Below are 22,987 nucleotides of genomic sequence, written 5' to 3'. Positions count from 1 at the left end.
CTCACAGCCGATCTTGAAGAAGTCATTAACGTGTATTCCGCATTCGTTATGGGCGCTCGTTCACCCGTGCGAGCCGACACTGTATAATCGACCTTTGGGAATTCGATTCCTGTGGATCGTTTCTGTGGATCGAATAGCCGGCTTCCCATTGCTCGAGAGACGCGATCATCTCGAAAATTATACGAAGACTAGGGCTTCGCGTGTTCTCCTTTGCTACATAGTTGCTATCCCATTCGAAAATATTCGCCACCGACCACCATTTGCAATTCACGAATGTGCAATTTCCATAGCCTCTCTCTCTTTTTTTCTCTCTTTTCTCTGTCTATCTAATTTTGATCTTTGAGTTTCAACGAACAGGGAAGATTATGAGAAAGGATCTTGAATAGGATCTCTAAATCAAATGATAATTACAAGGATAGTTTATAGTTTGTAGTTATAATGAAAAATATGGAAAAAGGAATTTTTAAGCATTTTCTATCGGGTAATAACTATAATTGACAAGTATATCAAATGAAATACTTGAAATTAGTAAGAAGACACGTTGATTATTCAATAAAATTCCAAGAATTTATATTATCCTCGAATTCTTAATATTCTCTTCAAACTTTCCAAGCTGACCAATGAATTCAATTCGCCCACCCACAAATGAAATTCAACTACGAATTTCATCTCAAAGGTTACGAGAACGTGGAATTTGTAAAATCGTGGATAGTACATTCGATCACGATTCTATGCTACCAGTCATAAGATGCAATTATCCAATTACAATACGGAAAAATCCGGATCCATGGCTAGTTCCATCCCCTAATGCAAGTATATATACCCCCTATTAATTTCCACTGCGTCCACCACGTACGATTTCAAGATCCGTTGACGTATCGAGATCACTAGTTACCGTCTGCGAGCCAGACCGTTAACCTTCCTTAATTTTTGCACCGCAAAATTGCGCCACGTCTCATCGTGGATCGTGACCATCATTGAGCTCAACTTCGAACAACTTCGTTGTTGCTCCTCTTCATTTATCCATGAACACCGTTATCGAAACGTGACGTTTTTTGGAAATCGGTGAAATCGGTATTGAATAATTCGTGGAGTACACCGTGGAGGTGAATGAAACGGTTAGAAAATTTCTTGAGATGTTATGTTTGAGAGTTTTTATTCCTGTAGTATCGTTCTGTTGCGAAGAAAGAGTTAATTTTTAAAAATTAACCAAATTATTCTGACGTTTGAGCTTTTAAGTACGATAAGCCATAAAATACAAAAGTGTAATCGAAGAATAAAAATACAAGTCTAACTTTATTTCAAGAGATCATTCGAGGAAGAAAGTTCTGTCACCTTGAAGATTCCACGATTTTATCAGGAGTTAACAGGAGTTAATTTGTCTCCATTGTAGTTACACTTAAATGGTGCCGGTTGAAAACTGACAACTAACATAAATCAACATCTATATGTAACTATATTAACAAATATAGTACGTATTAATCAAATAATAGAATTAAGGAACGAAAGAAAGAAGAAACGAAACGATTGATATTTTTCAATCCACAAGATATCCATATTCATGAATGAAACACGAGGGACGATGATACGTTCTACTTCATTAATTTCTAATTATTGATTAATTAATGATTAACGCGTAATTAAAAAATCTTAATACATTCTTAAAACACATAAATTAAGATTAAAGGATGGGCGAAATAATCGCGAATCGCAACACAAATACCACTTTTATCTTCGATCGAATTTGGCAACATCGTTCGATCGGACATACGCTATTTGCATTCGTGCGTCACTTAGCGCTCTTCGATCTTGCTCAATAACGGTCTATCGAGTGTAGAGAGGAGCGTGGAATCGGTTGAAACCACGTATTCCGGCAACGTACAAAAGGCGTACATAGGGAGAATCTTGGTTCCGTTAAGCGGCACAAACCGTATTATTACGCCAGTTGCTTACTCATACTCACCGTTCTTCTTCCCTTCCACGGAATGGATTACGGGGAAAGAACGTGGACGCGCACCGATTTCCAGGAAATTCACTTTCACCGGACCTTGTCCACGAATGTTTCTCCACTGACTCGAGCGCCATTAGTTTCTTTATTGGACGTGCTAAGGCTTTTTATATCTCGTTACAAAATGGTATAGATGGTGCACGACAGAGAGGAGGGGGGAAAATAAAACGAAAACGATTATTAAAAGACTTAATAACCGGTTGGAATTCTAAAGGTAATTCTATGAAACTTGTATCTTTAGAGTATAAATATATATATGTATATATATAATTTATTAATTTTTATGAAAGTTGTTTCCTTCTGAGAATTTCTGAAATTTCTAGAAATAATAATACGCTTAATACGATTATAAGATACTTATCAATTTTCTAATCCATTTTTCTAAATTCCAAATATTCGATTCCACATTAAAGCATTACACTTTGTTTTACGAGTTATCCGTCGATCCTTATTCGATTCCATTACTACCATTTTCGCAACTTGATCACCAGTTTTTAATAACCAATTTCCGTAATCGAACCTCTTTATACCCTCGACGTAACATCGCCAGCAGAATGACGCTTGTTTAATCGTCAACGGCCAATCATCCTTTCCGACGAATCGTTTTTCGCGTAGCGGCAATTTATCGAAACACCACGAAATTCCATTGACTAATTGCTTCGTTAAAACGGTCCACGAATAATCGTCTCGAGACGACGCGGCGCGGCGTTGCGTAACGGTACACGTTGAAAGTGCGACTTATGCGCCACGACCGATATAAAGAGCGGAGAGGACAGAAGCGGAAGAGACGTGATCAATCTTTCGTAAAGATTATTCTCGACTCACCTGAGGGGCACGCTGACAGAATTCCTCTTCCGTGAGGGAAGCCAATGTAGCGCCATCCACGTTGAAGCTCTCCAGTGGGACAGATGGCAATTGCAGTTGCCTTCTGGCCCATTGGATCCAGGCTGCTACGTCTGCGGCGCTCCAACGTCGTGGCTCTGCAATTTAATTAAATCGTTTCGAATTTAACCGATTGTTTTACCATGCGATCCAACGGTTTTCATTCTAGATACTTTTATTTATTTATACTATCCTTTTGGAAATCATTCGATATCGATATTAACTGGATTTTGGAATTACTTCGACGATTCTTATTATTGATATTTGGCGATTTTAAATATTTGCATAAAGTTATCTATTACTTTATGTATCTTTATCTTTGTCTTTTATGCAATCGATACTCTAATTTCATCTCCTCTCCGTCAAAATGCACGCGTTCAGATTTCACGACCGATACACACGATATTACTTTCGATTTCACTGTTTCAAACTTTCTACGCGACGCTTATTCCACTCAACCAATCTTCCCTTCCGATTCTCGTTTCGAAACGGGATGAACGGATTGGATCGCGCGCCTCGAAATCGCGTCATCGTGGCACACGATGAAAATGTTGGAAAAGTGTTGGCGGAAGCGTTTTAGGCGACCTTGAACGTTCGAGCCCTCGAAATTTCGTAACTATTCGTGAAAGCGCGAAGTCCGACTTCGTAACTCGTTCCAAGCATGACATCATGCGACCAACTCTAATAGTCAAACCGGTCGCTCCTACGTCCACGAAGATAACGTCGAACGTTCGCCCGGGGCAAGGTAGCAAGAAGGCTTGAGAGTTTAATGGAGGCTCACGCACCTTCTTATTACTCCCAGATGGTATATCTATCCGTGGCTCGCTTATTTATTAGGCTACGGTTAGTCGATGATCATATTTTTCCGATAATCTGTGTCGTCTCTTTGTGCCTCGATGGATAATGCTACGTAACCAAGCTATGTAATAATACAGAGTTAAATTTCGCAAATTTGTATTCAGCATTTTCAAAATTTGAAAAGAAGAAAGGTCGAGGGCGAGACAATCGTGACACATACATATTGTATCTTTAAAATTATATCTTCAGATGTATTTAAAAGTATTTTTCGTTTTATCGCATAGCCTGATCCATTTCTTTTCATCGATATAAATTAAGAATCATATAATTATTTTGCAAATTAAATCAGCTTGGAAAATTTGATAAATAACAAAGTATGAAATTTGCACAAACGGTGCATCATAATTCACGTAAATGAAATATCATACGCCCGAAAGATCAGATATTCTTTAATATAATTAAAATTTAAAATTAAAATGAATTCAACAACTGAAACTCACCAGGATGAATACCAAGCGCGACACAGGTGTTGTCAAAGTCCTTCTGCAATTGTTGGATGGCCAGGCTGAGGACAGGCTCTATCTGCTCCCTGGTCAGGTCACCGACGCATTCGCCGGCTTCCATGTCTTCGACGAACCCTGTCCCCACGCTGCCCAGGTCCACGGGTCTCAGATTGTACTTCCTCTGAAAGCTGGTATCCCTCAGAACCTCCCTGAGCAACTGGTGATCGCTCTTCTGCCCGTCCTTGAACAGCTCCTCCTCCTTCTGAAGAGGATTCCTCACTTCGTCCTGCACTCTCTCGAGTTTCAGAACATTTGTTCTCGCGCCGTCCGCGAAATCCTTTCTGGCACCCTTGAACAGCAAGCTCCTCAATGGTGAGCTGTTCTCGAGTTCCACGGGGTCGGGCGAGGAGGAAGCGCTCGACGGGGAGGACGACAACGTGGACGAGGAATCGCTGGTGTTGCTCGTTGTGCTGCTGTTGCTGCTGTTGCAGCTCGACCGTGGCTCCGACTTGAAGAGGATCTCCTTCAGCAACGGGTGTCCTTGCACTGCGGTATCCTCTTTCTTCGCGAAGAAGTCCGCGTCAAGGCTGTTGTAAATGTCCTCCTCCGTTCGTGGCGGTGTGCACGGCACTGTGCAGTCGGTCGAGTCCTCCCTGTACCCCAGACTCTCGGCCAGAAGTCTGAAATTCGGGTCGAAAAGGGGTTGCATTATTGCGAGGCTTGATTAATTTCGTTTAATTTATCATTGGAATAGGGCTGGACAATAGTTTATTCGGAGAACAGATTAAAGTTGAGAATTACGATCTATAATAGAAAATTATACTGTATACGGAAATTAGACTGCCATCGAATTATCTGAGAACAATTTTTGTTTTTACTGAGCGAACAACAAGGCAACGATTAAAATCGTAAAACAGCAGTTAATAAAAGCTTTATAAATTTACGAGAGTTTACCTGGACTCTTGCAAGATGGCCAGAAGATCGAGGCTCTTCTCCCTTTTAACCGGCTGTTTCGCGGAGGGTTCTGGGCTTGTCGGGTAGAATTGAGCGCTTTGAGGACTTCTGGGTACGTAGTAGGGACTGGTCGGGTATCCTGGTGAACCCTCGTGCGAGTAATTAGGGGACAGTTCACCGCCGGCGCCGGGGTAAGGCGAACTCGAGTACGTGGTCGGTGAGCCGGGACGCGGCGATTGCGCTTCCTGTTTGATTTGTGCCGGTTTCAATGTGTTTTGCGCGTTTGTCGCGGCATAATCGTCCGAAAGAAGGGATAAATCGAATTGGAATGTGCTGTAATCGAATGACGGCGAGTAGCCGGCTGCGGTAGGCACTGTCTGTGGCATCTGGAAAAAAAAAAGAAAATTCCAAATTCATCTGATTGATCCGCCAGAAATTTCCAAATGATTTTTGAACGTTGTAACCTTCTCATTTGATATCGTCAAGTTATAGATGGACAATTTAAAGTGAACTTTAGGATTTAATTTTTAGGTTATGTATCACAAATTTATAATTTTTCTCACGCAAATCATATCTGAAATTATCTACGTCATAATAAGTTCGTACAACAGAATTTAACAAGTATCTAAACGAATCTTTACAAATTTTTGAGACAAGAAGAAAATAAACCGCGTATAAAACTCGTTTTATAATTGCGGCGTGGTAAACGTTTTTGATTTCCATCCCCGACGATTTATTTTAGCTTGTACGAAAACAAAAGAAAAAAAAAAAAAAAGAAAAAAGGTCTAGTCAAAATGGTACACTTTCTTCGAGACTGCAACGATCCATTTATCTTTCCGCGTGTTGCTTGTCCTGCGATTAAACTGAGCGTCAGTTTGTTACGCTTCGTAAGTCACTTATGGCTTAGGGCGATCTCTATATCCATCTTTGAAACATCGCAGACCGTCCGAGGTCGCGATATCGTTTTGTCAACCATCTAATTCGAGTGTTAACGTCATGATCATTTCGATACGAATGTGTGTAATTGCTTTCACGAGTGCGTTATCTGCTGTTCTTTTTTTTCTTCTAAATCTATTCTAAGAAAAAGTTTCGATTCTGTTTAATAAAAAGTTACTTAAAAGAAATAGATATGTGCGAGTCATGTACAAAAAATTGTGATAAAAACACGCGTGTCATAGATTTTGCAAAATTCGTGATAAATAATCGAGAAAATAATTCTATATTTTACGATATCTTAAACTGTTTATTAATTTTTCAGTCGAACAACTCGAGTTTCTTTATAATTAAATATTTAACTTCTTCTTGATTAAATTTTTTCGTATTAAATAGTTTAAATACATTATAAAACAATATCAAATCAAGAAAGAATTCTTAGCCTTCTCTTCCACTACATGAACGAATAATGCACACTAATTAAAACCTCAACCGATAAATCGATCAACCTCGAGTTCGCAAGGTGAAAAGATCACTCGTGGGATATCGCGCAGAAATATCGAATCCCTTTGTTCGATCCTCGCGATCCTCATCATAACAATAAAATACCCTTATAAATAATCCTTAACAACTCGCTATTATCTCAATCCGAGTCAAAAGATAAAAACATCCCTCTTATAAATAATTCGTTAACTCGTTATTATCTCTAACCTCTAAATCAAAATGAAAAGAGAGTCACAATAATTAAATATCATGAAAAATCCACGTCGAAAAAATCATGTCCCTCTCCTCCCTCTCTTCCCTCTTACAAAATAATAAATCGTCTCGCATCAATTATTATTATTATTATTCCATCCAAATGAAAATAGATCCGAAGGAAAGAGGTTAAAAAATCTCTCTGCTCTCTCGGTAAGGTAGAAAACTTTAAGGAAGGAAGGCAGGCCATATTACTCGATGGAAGAAGAAGGGCCATCGTTTCGTCGAAACGAAACACACTTTCCCTCCTTAAGGTGGTGTGCACCTTAAGGGCCCATTTATCTCCCCGTGTGTTTATTGCCCGTCGTGTGTTTGACCTCGCATCAGTTTGTTACGCTTTGTAAGCCCATTACAACGTTCCCAGTGCATCTTCCCTACGCTCAGGCGGGGTCGCGTCTGACATTTTGACGTAGTGCCCCGCAAAGGTCGACGCGAAATAAACGATTATACCCGTATACACGAGGGGCCCGCGGATTTGCACGGTTACAGTGTATATACCGGCGTATGGACACAATACCTGTATCCCCACCACCCGCCACGGTGTATACCGTGTAACATCGCGGGTACATTGGCATGGATAGAGAGGGGGGGGGCGGAGAGGAGGAGGAAGAGGAGAGGGAGGGATGAGCGTTAGGAGAGGAGGTAGGGGGAGGGAGGACACAAAAGAGAACCGCTTATTTCTCGACTTCTCTCTAGCATCCCGCGAAAGGTCCTCCACTGGCAAGGAGGAGAATGTTTATCTATGCTGATGGGATCTATGGAACGATGGAATTCTTGGACGGGGGCTTTCCTGAATCGCGTCGGGCGAAAGAAACGAGTTGCTGCTTCAACCCTTTTATCGTTGCTGCTACTTTCTCGACACGGACAAGCAGATGTTTGGGATTCCGGGAAATGACGAATCTGATGGAAATGAATTCGAATGCTTATTTCGTGATTCTTTTTTTTTTTTTTTTTCCTTTTTTTATGATGGATTTATCTTTCACAATTTCACAATTTCTTCAAATTGCGCTTCACACAAGTCTCATTTATTTAATTCGACTTGATTAAATGACATTAAATTTGATTGATTCAATTTATCGCTTGTTTAAAGATTAATTAAACATACATTTATGTAATATTTCGTAATCGATACGAAAATCGATCATCGATTGAATCATTGATCGTATTAAAATTTTTCTTCGTTGCTCTCTCGCATACTCAATTCAAATTCGACATAATTTAAGAGGATTAAGAGACGATATCTTTGGAGACCGTTTAATTAACAGGCAGCACTGGATTGCCACCAGTTTTCAACGAAAAATCTTCTTTTTGCCCAGTTTTTTACAGCTTTCTCGGCCATCTCCTTGGCCTTTCCTAAGGACCCTCCATTGACGTCACAGCGGGCCAACGGTGCAAAAATGCTGCCTCCTCGCCGCGCATTAAACGAAGAATTCCACGCCAATCGACCTCATCATTTTCGAGAGATCAACACCTTTTCAAGATCGAGCGCAGAAAAAGTCGAGCGCAGTTGAGAATCAGCGCGATTTAAAAGCTCGATACAGCTCGATATATCTCGTAGTTGTAATTAATTTTGTTTAAAAGGATACTTTTTTTTCTTCTTTTCTATCTCGGCGACGATAAAATAAATGTCATCTTAATGGCTCGTGCTTGGCCATGAATTCGTAAGAGCTATTCAATATTAATTGAGATTGTTGAAGCGTTTGATATAATTGGATAAAGAAAAAAAAAAGAAGAAAAAAAAAGGATATATTAAATGACTTTTTAAAGGATGTTTTATGCGACACGTGGAGATCTAAGAATCTGAAATTAATAGAAGGCGAAGAACGTGGAATTATTTTACTTTTGTTTTTCGAACTTGTGAAGCTTATTATTAGAAGATTTTGAATTGATTGAAATTGATTAAAATTTTGTTTGTTATAAATGATGCACATTTAATTTTTTTATGTATTTATGTATTTTAAATTTTCAAAATTATCATCAATCATTTCGTTATTCATAATATAATTTCTTTCTTATTAGATGAAAAAGATTTCTTCTTGGATTAAATGGTTTCTCAAATATCTTGATTATACAAGATTATACGTAAAAGAGATTGAAAATTTATAAAATATATATATATATATATATACATAAAATCAAATATTATTTTAAAAGGTCCCATGATATCGTCATTTATAATAAAAATGACAAAGTGACAAGAAATATTTTGATTTGTTAATAAAATTAATTGACATTTATCCATCCATATGTTAAAAGAGTTTAAATCTTATTTTTAATAATAAAATATATTAATTTATATAAGTCGAAAGATAATTGTTATTTTTATATGATGATAAATTTTTTGAACTGTTCTCGCATTTATGGTTTATTATGTTTCGATGAATTTTTGCAAAATGATACAGATAAAATAAGGATTCTATTAAGATCGTTAAATTTTATTTCGACGAGTCACGAAATATAATGAATTGCGCAATTTGATTAAATTAATGGAATACCATTAATATTTAAACTCCTTTACTTTCCAAAGGAAAACAAAATTTTAAATTATTGTTAAAGCTATCATAAAAGCTATCATTGCAGTATTTCGTATCATATATAAGTTATTACAATCTTTCGAGATATCGTTTACATTTATAACTCGTGAAAGCTTCTAATAAAATTGTTGCGATTCATTAATTTGCGATGAATCATTAACAACAGAAAGAATGCTTGAAATTTATTGTTGTCAATTGGAGATTCACGTTACATAACCGAGGTAACAAAAAAGATAGGTTACGTTATCGATAAATCAAGAAAAAGAAAAAGGAGAGGAAAAAAATTATGAATACGTTAAAACGTTTAAAGTATTCTTTAATTTATGCGTTAAATTTTAATCGATCCTCGAAATTCAATTCAATGAATTTGACGCGCACATATATAAACACAGATAAAACAAACGAAAAAATCAAAGTCCAGTTTCCAAAGAAGATCGATAGGGATTTATCGGTTTTTCGACTGATATGCACCTTCGAACGAAAGAAACAGAGAATGATCGAAATTAATAAGTTGGCAACGGGATAGTCACGGGATTATCACGATTTCATAATAGTGGCCAACGTTTGGGCCATAAAAAAAGTTTGCACGTGATATGATAATGCTTTCTAAAATATCCTGACCTTCGATAACACGCGTTGAAGAAACATGACTTCTTGAATTTTTTTATTGATTTCCGTATAAGACGCGTATACTTATCACGCGACAGAAAAATTTTATTTCTGAATTTCACGCTACATTTACTTATTTCTATTTTTAATTTATTCTTTGCCGCGAGTTTTTGTGAATTATTAATAGAACAAACTATCGTAAATATCTTCTTCCATCCGTATCGTGTTATACAAATGAAGTATAATAAATCTGTACTTCTAATACATAAATTGTATTTCTATACTACACTTTATTATACACTTTTATATTTCATTTGTCTATATTACATTATTCTATATCCGAATCATATTTAAAACATTTTAAGACAAGGTTTGAAAGGAGTTCGCTGACTTCAAGAAAGAAGAAAAAAAAAAAATAAGGAAGACAGATTCAAGGGCAATAGTTCCATTGTTTGACAAGACCATACGCTTTGGATTCTTAATCTTACGATGACGTAACGAAATTAGAAAGGAATTGACGTCACCATTCTGTTTTGTCAGTCTTTAATAATTCTTCTCCAACTTCTTTTTTTTTTCTTTTTTCCGTTGTGATCCGATAATAAATTAATTCTTAAGAAGCTTCTTCATTAATTTTTTTCCTCTTTGGGTAGAATCGACACAGTAGCTCGATTAGCTTTGATGATCAATTGTTCCATCGAGATGGATCGAACATGTTTTTTTTAAAAAGTATCAGAACAATATATCTTTGATATCTTTTATAGAATAAGAATTTATTATAATATATTGTTTAAAAAAATGGATTTATAAATTTTTAAGATACGTTAAAAATGTTTTCTATGTTATATTTATATTTATACGATTGCCTTAAATTATTAACGTAGATTTTTCTGAACTTTAAAGAAAGATAAAGAATATTTATGTAATATCTAAAAAATTAAAATTACATTAATAATGCATATCGATTTTATATAATTGTAAAATGAAGCAAAAATTATGGATGACACATAATTATTGTCATATATATATAAAAACAATAAATATATCATTTTAATCAATATCTCATGATCAATATTTTTTCTTACTTTCATTTTATTTGTTACTCCAAACATTTCTTATCACAACTTCAAAAATTTATACTCTTTTTCTTTAATACTTTCAATAAAGTATATAATATATTTTGTAAATTTAACGGATTAAAAAAAAATTTCCTTAAATTCTCCGATATTTTATTTAAACCAGATCCATTAACACGAATACCATTACTGAAGTAACGAGAAAGGATTATCGAGAGAACTTCTCACGCTGTTTTCATCGAATCCATTTTGTCGTTCATTTACACGCGTTATTCGCAAACTACTCCTCGTTTATCTTGTCCTTAATCAAACGAAATTATAAACAATTAAACACGTTATCTGATTATTCGTCAATATGTTTGAGTTGAAGCACGAAGAAAAATCTTCTTCTTTGGCAAAAATTCGAATGTAATGTAATAAACGAATGTTAGCATCTTAATTCGTTATATGAAGTTTTTTAAATTATATTTACATACAGACGATTTCTAAGAATAGAATTTTTTATACTTTAATGGTGTTCGAATTTCTGAGAATAATTAATATTTATTTATAGTATCTGCGTATTTGGATTTTATCAAATTACAAATTAAATAATAAATTAAGAATGAGTAGAATGATTGGAAAAAGTTGTATAGAATCAATGGATCGATGTGATTCATGAAGATATTGCAGCATTTTAATTGTAAATTTTTAATCAATAAATTATAAAAATATACAGCTTCTTTCTTGCTTTTATTACATTGTACATTTCATAAATTAATTTAAACAGTGTAATGTTATTTTATATAGATATTTTTTCATTTGAAAAATTCAAGTATCCACCAATTAAATTATCTCCTAATTTACATTTTTTTCTTTAACAAAATATTCATTGTGCACTATGTTATACACAAATGTTCCAAGTGTTATTCCTCAAAATATTTAAAAAGCTCCACCTTCTCTAATCACTCTTAATCTCACTATACGAATCCACAGTTTGATATAATTACATTTGTTAAAAACCTGTTGATCATTTAAATCAAACAACACGTATCGTATCTCATTACGTATCCTGCGAAGCACGCTTCTCGAAATCTTCAACTTCAATATAAGGAATATATATTCCGGTTCCTGGTTGAATCAAAAACCGAACGGCGTACGAACAGAGTGTTCGATCAAAGGAACCGGTACGTTAAATCCGTAAAAATTCACAACAAGAGAGGGACCACCACCACGATCCTCTCCCATTATACTTGGCCGATCGATCGAGAGCCACTGTACAAGGTTGGCAACGAGCAAAAAACGAGCAGTGGCCGTAAACTTTTTTGCCGTAATACAGTCGCGGGGACAGGGATCCCTCGATCGTCGCCGTTTCATCGTTCGACAATTATTTATGGCAGGGATTTCCTTTGCGAATCACCATGATATGGACAGAGACCGATCGTCCATTCATCCACGTACTTCTTCCGTGTAATTAATTCTAGTTATGTTAAATACGCGTAAATTACACGCGTCGATCGTGTCGCACGAAGCGCGAATGCGATTTCGTTGCTTGACGAGAAGATTATTGCTCGAAAAAAGTTGTAATTATTTAGGAGAGTTTAGAAAAATGGCGAAATTTAATTTTTAATTCTTTTTAACGATAGTTTAACGATAGTTTGGGGAAAAAATTATTTTTATGGGAATTATTGTCGCCCCTTCTAATTATTTACGTGTCGATCGGAAAGAAACGAAGAACGAGTTCGTTCGTTAACGGTAATTAAGAAAGTCGAGAGGAAAGTGAACCGCAAGAATGTTTTGGAGTTTTACAAGATATATAATTTTCGAGCGATGTAGCGATTATAATAACTTAATTTAGCTTTTTTTTTTTTTTGTATTTCGCGTACTCAAGTATGATTTTTTGGATTATATAGTTTCACTTAATTTTAAAGTGAAAGTGCGTCTGGCCAAGCGCAAGAGAGATAAAATTATTTCGTAAAAATAAAAAAAATATATATACATATTAAACAATTTTCATTCAACGAAATATCGAGTGAGATTAAAAAAATCTTTCCTTTCCTTTCATACGCAAACATATATAAACATTTTAAACATTGCTGCGCAATGAATTAAAATTGACTTGTTAAACAATAGAAAAAAAAAAAGAGAGTCATCTCTTCTCTACTCGTTTCATCCAAAAATTACGATTTAACGAGCATAACTTTAACTTTCCTCCTTCTCTAAAATCGAAATATCCTTTTCGAAACACGTTATAACATCCCTATCAAAGATTATTGCCTCCAACTTTCTTCGCGTGTCCCTCTTTAAATGGGAACTGTCCTCCGTGTCTCGAAGCGACAGACGATTTCTTATTCAGGAATCCAGTTCGATACACTTCCATGAACGAACGAAACGCTCGGTAATATTAATACGCTCGAATGTCACAAGATTATACCGTTACCTGTCATGACATTCCGCGCCGATCCGCATACTTCTCGCCGGGGTAATTACCATTGACGACGAGGCGAGAGAGCCATGCGACGATGCGCACGACTCATCGCTCGCTGTTTTTCAACGAACGAATCTCGTCGTCAATTGTAATCCGTCAATGGGAAAAAAGAAAATTCGTACGCCGCTCTCTTTGCTTTCGTTTCTTCCTCCCTGCCAGAACGACTTCACTGTTTTCTTTTCTCTTTCGTTCGAACGAGTTTAATTCTTTTTTTTTTTTTTTTTTTTTTTTTAGATGATGGTGATATTGTTTAATTATCGATTAATCCTTTTTCTCAACACTTATGCAACTCGAATTATTTTATTAAGCAAGTTTGTTTTAAGCGATTTTTTGAGCGATGGATCAATTGGAAGGATAAAGGATCAATTAGATAGAATTTTAGGGATTTTCGTGATCAAATTTTTATCAAATATAGAAAAGATTTCTGGAAAATTAATTAAATGTGTTCGAGGAATATAAAATTTCTGAAGTTTCATTCGAATTTTTAGAAAAGAAGAAATACAAGTTGGCAATAATTAAAATCGATAGATAATTATTTCTGTATAAGTTCCTTTGAAGAATATTATTAAAGAGTTCAAGGAATTTTAAAAATAATATCACGATATTGTTCATTCAAACTTGACCATTGTTGTACGTGAAATATGAGATTGCCGGACAGATAAATAATAGAAGACTAAACGAACGTCAAGGCGGCTGATATAAATCTCGCTACGAAGAAATGACGGAATGTAACAATGTAAGCAGGAAACATCAATTACAAAGATGTTTTTCCGGAATCACGTAACAACACGAATGAATTATGTCGTCGAATAAAATCGGTTATCCATAGACAGGAATCAGGAAATAATCTCTTCTCCGCGAGATTCAATTATCTCAGCCTTGGCAATCGATTGTAAATTTAAATAATAATATTAAGTCATATATATATTTCCTTGCTTGAATATTATTTTCTATCTGTCCAAAGAAATATTATTCTATAAAACTCGCTTCGCACAATTTCAAATTTCACATCGCGTTCGCATCACCAAATTGTTATAAAATGGCACTGTCACATCAATATTTTCAATTTTCTATTGAAGTTAAAATTATACAACGATAACTTTACATTATTACATTGAATAAATTCATATATATTCGATTTCAAAATAGAAAAAAATAGGAAATGTAAACCGATGCATTTCATTTGATATATTGTTTCAAAATTTAATATTCACACACAAAAAAAAAAAATGTATTAAAAGTTGAAACAGCACTATATAATTTTATTTATCACTGCTGAGAATTTCAAGAACATTTCTCGTGTACAGTTTGGACGCGTTTGAATTACAAAAATGCTGTTTGAAAACATTGGTTTCAAAATTTCACGTGACTACGCGGGCGGTCGAGTACCCGAAGCGGACGTGATTCTGGAACACGTGTAGCATCCATGACAATTGCGTGCTATCTAAGAATCATAGTTTCTCACGATCATTTCACCTCACGACTCTTTTGGAAGGGGATTCATACGATTTTTCGTGGCTACGAAATCGAGTGATTTCGAGTTCTTTTTCTTATTTTCGAAGAGCAATAATGTTAATAATCTTAATGTTAAATAAAAATGATCGAAGATTCAATTTTCTTTTAAATTGAAAAATATATTCCATGTTAACGTAGAATATAATATAATTGTGAAATATAATTGATATTTAATAGATTTAAGAATTTTTATAAAGAGGTATGTAATACACGATATAAGAATAATAATTGAATTTCCTTGTAGTTTACAAGAGTATTTAAAAATGAATTTTTTTTCTCGAGTCTATTAAGTCATCGATAAGTTCATTCTTCCAAGAAATATTCTCTTTACGTCCTTCCTTACATGTTTTTGCGTTATTCTTACGTTAGAAACTATGCGATTATCGATTTTTTCCAATAAACCTTTTTTCCATTTAACTACTAAGATTTAAATGTAAATGTTTAATTGTGGACTTGAAATTACGATAATGAATAAATTTAAAATAAAATATATGGTATAAATTTACATAAGTTCTTGCATAAATTTTTACTCACGTTTCTCTCTGTAAAATTTTTATATATAAATAAAGTCGCGATTATTTCAATTTCCATTATATTTTCGTCCATATTTCCATATCTAGATATGGATGTGTATACAGCAATTAAGAATAGAATAATTCAACGTGTTCAAAAAAAAGGAAAAGAAAATTATTCTCAAGAAGAAAATATATTTATCCTTCGTTCTTTGCAGCCATGCTCTTCCTCTTCCTCGATTCCAAGGACGAAAAAGATTCTCCACTCTAGCAAACGGCTTTATGAAAATTACTTAGATGTTACCTTGATTATTTTCAACTGGATACAACCGTACGAACTCAATTACGATCGAAATCCTCGATACGCCTCGATTATCGATTCGCTGCGATCTATAACGTATCCCTCGATAATTCTTTCCACATTTTTATCCTAAAAACTCGTATTTGCGATATATTCCATCGAGTCATTAAGGATATCACATCGAATTCTATTAAATGTGTATTATTTCTATTTGAAGCTTTATCACTTGTAAATTTTTCAATAATGAATTATACATTTATGGAGGAAAAGAGCGTGATATACGATGAAAATAAATCAATATTGAATTACATAAACTCAATGCTAATGTCGCTTATTGAAAATTTAACAATGAATAATTTCTTCGATAATCAGTTATTTAATTCTAGCCTGATTGCTATTCAACAATTTTTCTTTGTACACGAGCAAAGAATTTTGACAACAAATAATCGTTACGCTGCATCCTCATATCATTATCATAACATTAAAAAAATAATAAACATAAAATTAGCAATCACAAAAATATACGATAAATATCTCTCTCGGGATCCTAAAAACCGTTACAAAATATTGCATTTTCCTTCTTCTTTTTCGAAAAGAAAAAAAGAAGAAGAAGAAAAAAAAAACACTCATTAAAACGAAAATTAATGAAACCACCTCGCGACACGCGACAACAACCGCGATAAAATAAAAGATGGAATAAAAAATCTGTTGTAAAAACGACGAAAATGGCGGGACAAAGGAAATACGGGTCGATCCAGGCAAGGGGGAGGGAAAGGAAGAGCGAGGAAACAGAAACTGAAATCAGAGTTCCTAAGTAACGTGTGCAGGGGACGCGTGTGCACGGGCCCACTTGAGAGCAGAAATTATGCTCGAACTGGCGCATAACGATAATGTGCATAACTTATGCGCGTATAATGCGAGCCCTCGCATTGCACCTTCGTGGCGTTTGCTATATGGAATGCCGGCGTGGTAAACTAGCTAAAGATCCCGAATGGTAATAATGTTGACTAAACACGGTCGCTGGAATAGCCCTCCTTATTCCTCCGCCTTTCTTCGCTCGATAAGGAATGCACACCTACACGTTTCATACGTTCGTCCACGTTTATGACGAACCTTCTCTTCGCGCAATTTTATTCCCCCCTTTTTCTTTTTCATTTTTGCATTGTTAGGCGTATTGTCGTCGTTGCTCGAGTTATTGTCTTTACATCAGATATGTATAAATTTCGATATCGCTCGGTTGTTGATAAACAAATTTTTTTCAACAATATTTATATTATTTATGAGTAGATTCAAAGACGAAAAATCGATTCGAAATACGTGAAACTCGAAAAATACTCGCGGCTGCGATTAGAGCCGTAAACCCTTCTCGAGTTCCCTACCCCACGAATAGTTAAACGACGGTTGTTGCCGACATTAATGATCAAACGTAACTGCGAGCCTATCGCAGTTCCTTATTCTCACGCTTATCTTTCGCCGAGTTCTCTAGAGACTTCATTACGATGCTACCTTGTTGCATAAAATAAAATAGCAAGAAATATTGTACAATTTCAAGGTGATCGTAAATTCTATTGCATCGCACGGTAGTACGGTGTGGAAATTCTTTCAACGATGATTCGGGACGACATGTCGTTCGAGATATTGGAGAGATCTTAGTAGAAAAATGCTCGAGCGATAAAATAAGCGGTGTGTGGAACAACCGGTGTGTAACGATATCCCAGAGAGCGGATGTAAATGGTGTTTTTTTTTTTTTTTTTTTTTTTTCGAAGAAAGAAATTCTCTTCATACGCGTCGTACACATTTTACTTTCAGTTTATTGCAGATTAAAGAAGATATTCGTGACGTTCTTATGTTTCTTCGTTATTGCGCGGTTAAAATTTTATTTTTGTCAAAACAGTCTCGCCTCTTATCCGAAGTTCTAACGCCTCGAATTTTTATGATAATCTTTCTCGGTTCTATTCTTAATTTTTCTACGAAAAATTGTCCGGAGAGAGAGTCTGTTACAAAATTCTCTTAGAACGTTAACTCCACGACATTGATTCTCCAAGTGGAATTATTCCCTCCAAGACAAATCGCAAGCAAGTTCAACCTCTCCTTCTCCTTAGAGGGATCTTTTATATTTCATTTTGATCCCGTTAGAAAGGAACGCTGACCTGTAGTCTGCAACACACGGACGAGTATTCGATCGAAAGGCCAAAAGTCCATCTTACGAATTTCCCTCGCGATATCTCTCCTTTTTTTTTTTCGAATTAAAAATATAAATCTCTACAATTTCATATAAATAAAAGTAATCGTGATGAATAATTTTCATAGAGGCAAAAAAGACGCTTTTTTCTTTTGGAAAGAGCACGCATTTGGAAGCGTCGCGTTGGAAAAATGGAGGAGGAATCGAGAAGAAGATGAAGCGGAAGACGAGGTAAGACAAATAAATAGGGAGTCGCAATAGCGTAAATAGTAACATAATACCGCATAATAAGGGCATAACGTTGCTCGGCAATGCGCTTTGGTGCATCACCGTGAAGAAGTTACGGCGAAGTATCTTTGCCTTTGTTCGCCATGAGCAGCCCTTAAGGCTGCGTTATTAAGCGTTTTATAGGGCTGGCCGGATCTTTGCGAGGCCCTTGTCCTAGAACAGCTATACGCTCTCTTCGTGTAACCTCGTAGACGTTATAAATTCGACCTGTTGCCAGTACGAACACCTGGACGCTCGTGCTAACCGGCTCAACCTGAGATCGCAAACGATCCCCCACGCGAAATTTACCACGAGAAACCGTAACGTGCCTCGTACGTGTGAGTTTGCGCGTGTGTCGCTTTTTTACATTTTTTTATAATTGCAAGAAATAATTTTGGAAACGAGATCAAAAATATTTGTGAAAAAGTTTTAGAAAAAAAGAAGAAATAAAATTATAGAGGATTTTTGAAAAATGAAAAAAGTAATAAAATAAAAATAATAATAATCGAATTGTCGGTTAAAATTGTTCTAACTTAATAAGTTTTATAATTTTAAAACTTGTCTCGTTATACGGAGCGATGCTCGAGTTCTGGAGACTTCAATGCGTGTATACGAAAGATCGCCGCAGTTACGTCGTCAATTCAACCAATTCTATCTTTTAATTTTCAAATGTAAATTTGAACTTTAGATAGGAAAATTTTTTAGGATTTTTAATATTATAGAACATATTTTGAAGGATAGATGGTGCGTTTAATTTTAAGAGTAAATTTGAATTCTCTTAAGTGTACTGCAACCACGTTATACGTTATATGATTTTATAGGAACAGTTGAAACTGAAATGTATTTCTGACTACGTTCGAGAAACAACACGCGAGATGTAGAATAACACCCTCAAGCCAGATTCCATTCAAAAAAAGGGAAAGTAAAAAAAAAAAAAACAAAAAGGATCTCGATTGACCGTGAAATGTAGCAAAAATCAGAGCAGCATAATTTAGAAGGTACTCAAGGTGATCAGGTATCTCGCCCTCGATAACGTGATCACATTTAAAACAATGAGTGTATACATTGTCACGAAAACGATCCTATCCTTCAATTCAAAAGATACCAAATCTTTAGATATATCATAGACTTCTTAATAATCAAATTATTTACGATTCACTTTTTTCTCGCCAACTAATATAAATTTTTAAGAGCTTAGCTTCCAAAAAGAGAAGAAGAATAAACTGTATTACATTTAATTTCCCATTTCTTCTGCAAAATTTAACTTTCATTTTCACTTCAAAATCACTTCACTTTTATCTTCTCCTCTAATCAAAAGGAAAAAAAAAAATATCTTTCTTTTCTTTTACATCCCATTCAATTTCCCATTCGTCAATCAGCCCATTTTCAAAAGACACAAAGAAGAGGAGGGAAACGTGGATGGAATCTTTGTGAATGCCGCACTGGACCGATCTCGTTACATTAACTATACAACACCGATGGAGGCTAAGCTTACCGCCGTTAGAAAACGCGATTCCTCGAGCGCGTAATCGACTCTCGTTAATAATTGCCTCATTATTGCGCACCGTTGCGCCGCATCGCTTCCACCCGAGATATTGGCAGTGTTCGCTATTAATAACACTTAGCCGCCCACGCATCGCCATTGTCGCGAGTGGGTCCCGCGCGTTACACGTGTGCATGCAACGCGATGCACGGCCACGGTGCATACATTACGATCCGCGAGGATCCGCAGCGGCCCAACAAAGGCGCGAAAAGCCCTCGTCCCGCATAATCCAACGATTCAATTCCACCGAGTCGAGAGGGACGGTCGTATTCGAAAGGCTTGCTCGCCTTTATCGAAACGAAGGAATGAAAACGAGAAAAGAAAATTTTATACAACAGCGAATAACGAGAGATCTCAGGAGTAAGTACTGTTTTAAAAAGGGTAAAGTTTAGGAGGAGTTTTTTTTTTTTTTTTTAGTTTTCGAAATTTGGAAATCGCGTTGAGGATTGAATTAGGTTATTTTTCAATTCAGAAATCAAGTTTTCTTTCGAACGAACTGAATGATCGTCTTGAGATACAATAATAATCATTCGTTTAACAATTGAACAGGAGAACATGTACAGTCTACACTCTAATATAAGAAGTTAGAATGTTGTGTTGAGCAGAAAAGAGAAAACTGAAGAAAAGTTTGATTAGGATCTTGATTCAAACTTTCAGAAAATATATTTCGTGAATCGATAACTTACCTAAATCAGGGCAATCTTCGTGATGTCAGGAGATTTCACGGTTTTCCCCGCGTCTTATCTGATGAACCTTCCGGATTTTCATCGATCCGTGGCGAACAAAAGCCACTTGAAACGAACCGGCCCGGCAATCTTGCGTACACGTGAATATAAATAAACTATAACGACCATTAATTTTCTTAAATGGAACAGGCAGTTTGTATCGCGTAGTTGGTAGATCGTGGCCGACTGTAAATCGCGGCTCTAAGGTTTCGCGATACGTATCGGTCGTAACGATCTTTAAATAAGAAAATCAGCGAATAAAGATTTGTATCGGGAAAAACCGTCTCATGAAGTCATGGACATATCGTATCGATTGTTAAAGAATCACAAGCCACGACCATCGATACGATCTCCATCGAGTTTTTATTACGCTCGCCAATACACGGTTTTTTTCCATCCGTGAACAAATATAAATATAATTCTTAAAAATTGTCACGCCTGATCGCCCACTTCTTACCTCACTTTATTTCCCTTCCTCGCTTTTCCAAGTACAACAGTTCCTATCTCTTCTCGATCTATTCCAATTTATTCAACCCTTGTTTCGATACCTGGCTTCGATCTTTGATTCGAGTTTCAACTTAAAACTTGCACGTTTTCAAAATATTCATGAATTTTTAACTCGATCGTCATTATCCGCTATCAAATTAATTTCTATGATTACAAATTTAATTATTAGAGAATGGAAAATTGATCGAATCTTCTATGATTTATCTTCGATTTTTCGTATACAGATTTTATTCATTTCATTCTTTATTTTCATTTAGAGATTTGAATACTTGGTATATTTATTATTTACTATCGATGTAATTTCCAAGATTGCAATTTATTTATTAAAGAAAATTTCTGAAACGAAGTTACGAACGATGAAATTATATAAATTTTTGGTGGATGATTGAACATTGATTCGAGATTCGAATAAAATTCGAATAAAAAAAAAGAATCGATGTCGAGGAGAAAAATATTCCGTATAATTAATTACGGTCTTCCGGATATGGGAGTACAAATCGTTATTTACGATAAGATAAAACCTTGCTCTGATTTTAAATTAACTACCCGGAAGAATGTCGATCACCCACGTACAAGGTAGAAAAAAAAAATCGTGGATCCAAGCGTATCGATACACAATCTATATCGATCTTATTAAACGATCGTTGATTCTCTCAAAAGACAGAGAGGAAAAGAATGGTCCGGCATTCGAAAAATAGCTACTATTTCTAGTCAACAGACTTTTTTCTTCTCTTATGTTATCCGACTTACTAGTGTATTATTAATGACGTATTTCTGCAGATATTAATCTTGAATAATTTAATTTTACTTAACGTTTTTATCGATCTCGATGAACTTGGAGGCAGGCTATCTGATTTTACTTTGTGAACGAATATTCTTTTATTTTATCCGTTTATTCGTTTCTTACGTTTAATCTTACATGATTATCCTAATTTTATAATGAATGGTAATCGTAAAATTTGTAGAAATAACGGATGAGAAATTTTATCACTGTATTATTCAATATTACAAAAATTAATAATGGGGAATCGAATGCTTTTAATTATTATTTAGAATTTTTACGAGTTGAAAAGAAGGAAAAGTTTCGATTTCACCAAGAAGAATTAAAAATTCCTTCGAAAATAGAATCGATCGTACATTTGTTCCAACCGATCATCGATCGATCAAACCTGAACCAAAAAGCAAAGATTCAACAGCGGGGAAAAATAAAAAGAAATTAAGACGATCAATCTTCTACCACGCGACACTACAATATCTAACCACATCAAGATAACGCTTAACCCAACTCCGATCCCTTGTTAAACATTAATATTAACACCCATAAAACATGATGACTAAATTCACCTTCGCCACTCAACCCCGATACGATCGTACTCACGGAAACATTACGTATTCCGCCGATTCTCAACCATCTCGTTTTTCATTTAATATCCGTATCGTTGCGTTATATATTAAAACTCACACCGAGTTTCAATTCACAGTTCGTTTCAATTTTCAACGCGTTCACGTCAATCTCTCGATATATATATATATGTATATATATTGTTACGATCGTAGCAAAGATTTTAAAAAGAACAGAATCTCCCAGAATTAGTCACTCTTTCTGACTCACTCTGTACATGCGCTCTTTCTTTCTTTTTTTTTTTTCGCTTCTTTTCATCCACGCAAGCGGTTCTCCTCTTCTTCGTTTTCTTCCTCTCTTTCTTTTTTTCCCCTTCTCGCGTTCCATCTCTCTTCCACTGGTCAGCGAGAGAGAGGGAGACAGAGTTAGGAAGTCGGTCTCGTCAAGTGGGACCGCGATTTGGAAAACCCGGAGTGGCCGACCTTGGAGGTGGCAATCCGTTCTCCACGCGAGAGAAGGACGATCTCCAGTCTTCTTTCTCTACCCCACTGGTTTGGTTCTTCCTTTCTCTCTCTC

At 35.5% G+C, this 22,987-nt stretch overlaps 1 protein-coding gene across 1 annotated transcript in view; it reads right to left on the bottom strand.

Annotated features, from left to right (window-relative positions):
• The window catches only part of Ets98B (DNA-binding protein Ets98B), a 63,765-nt gene that overhangs the window by 5,710 nt on the left and 35,068 nt on the right, over positions 1–22,987 (bottom strand). Inside the window, exons 2-4 of the mRNA XM_003691338.4 lie at positions 5,146–5,531; positions 4,189–4,871; positions 2,834–2,988 (exon numbers count right to left, since the gene is read on the bottom strand). Of these exons, the coding sequence (XP_003691386.2) occupies positions 2,834–2,988; positions 4,189–4,871; positions 5,146–5,531 (1,224 nt within the window). The remainder of the gene's footprint in view (positions 1–2,833; positions 2,989–4,188; positions 4,872–5,145; positions 5,532–22,987) is intronic.

This window comes from Apis florea, unplaced genomic scaffold (assembly GCF_048593485.1).
Source record: "Apis florea isolate Af1SG1 unplaced genomic scaffold, ASM4859348v1 contig_3772_pilon, whole genome shotgun sequence".
NCBI classification, from domain to species: domain Eukaryota; kingdom Metazoa; phylum Arthropoda; class Insecta; order Hymenoptera; family Apidae; genus Apis; species Apis florea.
This window is presented reverse-complemented; position numbering and strand designations above follow the sequence as displayed.